At 56.8% G+C, this 6,068-nt stretch overlaps 1 protein-coding gene across 1 annotated transcript; it reads right to left on the reverse strand.

Annotated features, from left to right (window-relative positions):
* Positions 1 to 2,794: 2,794 nt before the first annotated feature.
* PRF1 (perforin 1) lies at positions 2,795 to 5,406 on the reverse strand (the record flags this gene model as incomplete). Its single annotated transcript, XM_079716082.1, has 2 exons — positions 2,795 to 3,923; positions 4,868 to 5,406. The coding sequence occupies 2 exons, from the start codon at positions 5,404 to 5,406 to the stop codon at positions 2,795 to 2,797; spliced, it is 1,668 nt and encodes a 555-aa protein (XP_079572208.1).
* Positions 5,407 to 6,068: the final 662 nt, after the last annotated feature.

Here is a 6,068-nt window from a genome sequence, read left to right on the forward strand (position 1 = left end):
TTTTTTTTTTTTTTTTTTTTTTTTTGCGGTATGCGGGCCTCTCACTGTTGTGGCCTCTCCCGTTGCGGAGCACAGGCTCCGGATGCGCAGGCTCAGCGGCCATGGCTCACGGGCTCAGCCGCTCTGCGGCACGAACCCGTGTCCCTTGCATCAGCAGGCAGACCCTCAACCACTGTGCCACCAGGGAAGCCCTTGAGGAGGGTTTTTATTTATTTGTTTATTTGTTTTTATAAAGGGCCTATTTACAAAGGTGTAGGGGGCTGTAGAGACGCAGAAGGGGTAGTACAATAACTCGGGATTAGTAGTGGTGAAGCGGTTACCATCCCTAGGTCTGAAGGGACGAGAGGAGGGAGCAGTGGCTGGAACCCAGAAAGAGAGAGACATGCAGAGACTTCCCAGAGAGGAGCAGTGATACAGGGACACAGTCAACCCAAGGCCACCTCACTGAGAGGCACTGAGGGCAGTCCATGGCCTGTCACTGTGCTCTCCCCTTCTCTCTTCCTCCCATATCTTGCTCACTGACAGGCAGACTCAGATCGGCCAGCCTCCGGGCCAGAGCTGGGTGGAGCAGGGTACGGATGAGACCTGAGGGCAGATGGAAGACACCAGGCACAGCAAGGGACATCCCGAACAAACAAGGGGCCCCAAGTGTGACAAAATGTCAGCGAAATGTCAATGAAAATGTCTCATTAGGGCTGAGAGCTCCATAGCTGCCCCTCAACAACATCAGCCGTTCCTTTTCCTCGGTAATACCACTCCTTTCCCCCAAGGGCCCTCCTGTCGGGGTCCCACGGGTCTCTCCAGAGCTGTGCTCAGAGTGGAGTGCCCACGACTCACAGAGACCTGGCTCGGCCACTAACCTCAGCAACCACGGTCGAATCCCTTCTTCTGAGCCTCAGTTTCCTTAAATGCAAAACTGGGAGGGTTAAGCAGATTAACTTCCAGGACTGCTTCTATAGCACTGACCTTCTAGAAAGGCTCGTGGCCCCCTTCCAAACAGTCCTGGGAAGGGAGTAAAACACAGACTGTCCTTTTGGGGAAACCAAGGCTCAGGGGGACTTGCTGGAGGTCACTGACCACGTGGGGACTAGAACAAGCCTGCCATCTCTTGTCAGAGTTGTTTCCGGAGCCAGGCCTGCCCTGGCCTTGCTTTCCTTGAGGGTACGGCCCATACCCATGTTTACTTGCAATGAGTGCAGCAGGCAGCATGAAGTTGCGTGGTTTCTCTTGTGCTCTTGTTTGTGCATGTGGCTGTGAAGGGAAAGGTGTAAGAATGGTGGTTTCAACCAGGCTTCTAGAGCTTGGCAATCCCCCCACCCAACTTGGGGATCCAGGGTCAGTGCAATGTCACTGCTGGGCTTTTGAGCCTATGGGTCCACGCGGACCTCAAAGGGCTTAATTTGTAGGGCGTTTCAAAGAGAGTCAGGAGGGCTGTGTCAGCAACTCTGAACCCCACTGACAACGGCCCTTCACAGACGAATCCTACCAGGTCTAGGAAGCTACCCTGAATCTTGCCGCCCACCCCATGGGCCTGTGTTCTGAGGCCTGTGTCCCAGGCACATGAAACAAGGACCAGTTCATTTTATATCACAACCTGAGGCTCTGGGGATTCCTGCATGCCGAGCCCAGGAGGCCCTCGGACACTACCTGGTTGAAACCACTGCCTTCTGTCCTCGAACTGTGGGACAGGGGAGAGCTGTTAAGTCTGCCAGATGGGTTCTGCTGAAATTAGAGTTTCCAAACTGGTTGCTCCGGATCAGTCATGGCCTGCATACATGTCCTCTTTGGTTCGTACTGTGCTTGCCCATATAGGTTTATTTTTACAAAGTGAAATGAATTGCCAACACTTAGAAGTCATGCTGGGATTTCTGGTTACTTTAAGAAATTAGAAAACCTGGCAGCACTGGGCTCACATTCCTGCCTGGGAATGTTTGGCTGGTGCAGACTGCCCCTCCCCCCACCCCCTCCCTGGATAAGACGTGCCCTTCTGTTCACCAGAATCCTCACGAGTCCCTCTTGTTTCTCTGCTCAGAGCTGAATGCCCATTGGCATTTATCACTGTTTATGCTGCTGTTACTCGAATCAGAGAGTTATGAGGAAAGTAAAATATTTTGGGTCCCCCCATTTCCAGCCAAAGTGGAAAAATAGTTTATTTACATTATTTGCCTACCCCTGGGGTCAACCACCTGTTCTGTTGGGTAGGGTTGCTAACGTAGAAGTTTATCTCCAAGGCTGTGTTTGGTCTCCATCCTCTCCTCTGCCACAACCAACACCATCATGGTCACCGTCACATCACATTTATTGGTCCTCTGTCAGGCTGTGTACACAGTGAAACAGGTCAAGAGAGCTCTGGATTTGTCTGAGAGGCAAAGCTTGGTGGGCAAAGAAAACAGCAAACAGAGCAGCTGAGGCCAAAGGGGTTAGATCTAATATGATGAAGAATTCACCACGCTAGAAGAGGGGCTGCGAGGGAATGGTACAAATGACACCAGGCAGCCTGGTGGGACCAGCCTCCTGGCCTTCTGCCCGGCTCCTGACCTGAGCTGAGACCTGTGTAGCAGTGGCTGTAGGGCGTGGCCCAACTCCAGCTCATTTCTGGGGCTTGAGAATATCGAAGAGCTAAGGTAGTTTGTGGACAGGGTGACTCAGGGCCGGCCTGTAAATTCAGCCACCTCACTGAAAAAAAAAAAGCCTCAGTTTTCCAACTGTCTAATGGATATGGAGATGGGCCCTCTGGGTCCCTTCGTGAGACCCCTCCAATTTGGCACACTGGTCCTCTCAGGGCCCACTGCTCTCACCACACTGGCCCACTCCGGTTTCCTGGAGGCTCCCCCAGAAGCCCTTGGGGGGCGTACTCCAGGCATGTCCCCCCAGCCAGGTGAGGCAAGCACTTAGCATGGTAGGAGAATCTCAGGTGACCGTGCTTCAGGTGGCACTTCACCTCGTGTAAGCCAGACTTTGGAGTCTGGTCACAGGTACCAAGAAGGTCATCGTCCCAGCCATAGTCTGCGTCCCAGACCTGCACCCTCAAGGGGCCCCCTGTGATCAGGACCACATCCCCGAAGTCCAGCCGTGTCATCCACCTGGGGTGGTTATTGTTCCACACTGTGTCAGTCCTCAGCTCCTGGCCGCCGAAGAAGACCTTCAGGTAGGCGTCCGTGGCAGTGGTCCAGTCTCCCCACAGACCCGTCGCCAGGAAGTTCATGACCTCCAGGTGGGCCAGGCCCCTCTTCCTGGGACAGCAGTCCTGGTTGGTGGTCGCTGAGCCATGGCACAGGCACTGGCACGGGTCCTTAGGGTTCTTGCGCTGCCCCGGGGGGCATGGGCGGCTGCAGTCCCTCCAGCGTGCCCTGTCCGTCACGTACTTGCTCACAGCCTGCCTGAGTGCCTCCTGTCGCGGGTCCTGGCTGTCCAGGAGCATGTGGAGTGGCTCTAGCGTGTAGTCCACCAGGCCGGGGCTGTCCTGCAACGAGGCCACCCAGGCTGAGAACTGCTCGGGCCCGGCCTGGTTCCCGAACAGCAGGTCATGCATGGACGTGTGGTGGCCGCCAACGACCTCAGAACAGCGTTCCTGGTAGGCCTGGTGGAAGGAGGTCCCCATCTTGTGCTGTTTCTTCTTCTCCTCACACGCCTTGAATGCCGACGAGGCACTGGCGTGGCTTCTTATGCTGACCTCGGCCTCGACGGCCAGGCAGTCCTCAACCCCCTGGGCCGTGAGCCCTTCCAGGGCCAGCTCGCAGGTGCGCAGGGCGGTGAGGGCCGAGACGCGGCCGCCCAGCTCCATGGACCGGATGAAGTGGGTGCCGTAGCTGGAGATGAGCCTCCGGTAGTCAGGCTCGGTGGAGATGTTGAAGTGGCGGGGCAGGGTCTTGAGGGCCCTCTTGAACTCAGGGTGCAGTGGGGGAGTGTGCACCAGGTGGAAACTGAGGCGAGAGAAAAACATCAGGTGGGCCCAGTGGTGGGTAGTGTTTTCCCCTGAATAACTCCTGTGAGATTGCCCAAGGTCGCATTAAGTGGTAGAACTAGGACTTGGACCCAGGTGGCCTGGCTCCAAAGCTCAAGCTCTGAACTGCCAAGCCAGCAGGGAAACCCACCCTGCCTGTTGCCCCTTGGTGACCTAGGTACTTCATATAGGTATTTTTGTCTTTCTTTTTAAAAAAAAGTTTTTTCTTTTCTTTTTCTTTTCTAATTTTAAAAGTGATGGTATGACACCGATGGTATCTCTCTGGCTTTGGAACCTAGTCCTGTGGCCTTTGTCTGTCTGTCCCCTGGGTTGGGCCTTGTATACCTGGGCTCCTGACAACTCTGGCCACACAGGCAGGAGCACCCTGTCTCACTGTGTGGGAAACATGGCCTGCCGTGAGAGAAGTCAGGGTGGGTGACTCTGGGTCCCATGGAGACCATGCATTTCTTAGAGTGACTAGGTCCCTGAGGGCTTAGGGCATGGCTGCTGTTGTTCAACCTGTAGCCCGAGTTCTTAGCACAGAGCCTGGCAAGGCAGAAATGAAGAGCGCTTGAACGGATGAAAGAGGCCCAGGGATAGGAGGGACCCAGCCAGGCCTCCTGCCCGCAGGAAGCTAGCAATGCCCAGGGAAGTGGCGGTTGGGTGCTCAGTAGACCAAACTGGCACCACCTGGGGCTCTGAGCATAGCCTTGCTGGCTTGCCCTCCACCTGTTCTCTCCCTGGGTTCTTCCAGATCAGGGCCTCAGGGAAGGGGGTACGCGAGAACCAGGACTGCCATCTCCTCCTGGCGGAAGCAGCCTCCAGCTCCCCACGCTGCCATTCCAGGGCTCCCAGACCACCCCGAGTTTCCCACGCCTTTTCTAAGTCCCGTCCACCCTCCACTCCCCCCACCCCGGCGCTCACCTGTAGAAGCGACACTCCACTGAGTCCAGGCTGAAGCGGTACTGGTCCTGGTGAGTCTTCTGGGCCGCGAAGTTGGCTTCCCGGGAGTGCGAGGCTGCCATGGTCACGCGCACGTTGCTGCTAGGCTTGGGAGTCACATCCAGCCCCACCTGCCAGTCGTTACGGATGCTGTTGGCCGCCGCCCCAGCCACCTCCTCGGTGGAGCGACCCTCACCCTTGAGCACTTTGCGGTTGCAGCCCGAACCCTGGGCGCGCCAGTCGGTGAGCGCCAGGGGCAGGCGCTGGAGGGCGCCCTGCTGCAGGGCGTTGCGGCAGAGGGTGCAGGTGCCGTCGGGCCGCAGGAAGCGCTGTGTGTCCACCGGGAAGGAGCCTGAGCGCCGGAGGCTGGTCACATCCACGCCCTCCCCTGCCAGCCAGGAGCCCGGCACGAACCTGAGGTTGCGCCGGCACTCAGAGCGTGCGGCCGTGTAGCAGGGGGCAGGGGCGGGGGCGGGCAGAAGCAGGAGGAGGATGCCGGGGAGGAGCGCTCGGGAGGCCATGGAGCTGTGGAGACAGAGGGCGGAATCTGTGGGCAGGGGCATGGAGGAGGGCCGACCCCTCCTCCAACTGTAGCTTATCAGGCCTTATGGGATGGGGAGGGAATGAGATATCTCCTAAGTCATTGGATGTCAGAGCTGGCATGGCCTTTACAAACCTTGTCCACCCCCTACATTGTACAGATGGACCCAAAGAGGGGAGTGGACTCGCCCAAGGTCACACAGCCAGGAGGAGACCCTTGCTAGGATTTCACTATTTAAGGCCAAATGGGAATCCAGATGGATGGTTTTGTCCCCAGGACCACAGCTACTGCTGGTGGGGAGGGGGTCTCTGCGTGCAGAGGAGGGGACGGAGAGTAGCCGTAGAAGATTTGGGGAGGAATCTGGGGAATCTGGGAACTCTAGGGAAGCCTGGATTCTGGAGAGGTATCATTGTCGACCCAAGAACAAGCCATGCTTTCTTTCCTCACCTCACCTCTCTCATTATCTCCCCCCACCCCCATTAAGCCCTTAACAGAATTGGAAAAGAAATGAGGTTGTGCGTCACCCTCATTCTCCCCATTTCCCCTTCGGGGCCCTCTCTCTGAGCTCATGGAAGAACGTCAGCCTGAATTCTAGAATAAAAGCAGCCTATGCACCTGTGCCCCTAGATCCTGTGTGGGGAG

The sequence above is a fragment of the Hyperoodon ampullatus genome, assembly GCF_949752795.1.
Source record: "Hyperoodon ampullatus genome assembly, chromosome: 1".
Classification (NCBI taxonomy): Eukaryota; Metazoa; Chordata; class Mammalia; order Artiodactyla; family Ziphiidae; genus Hyperoodon; species Hyperoodon ampullatus.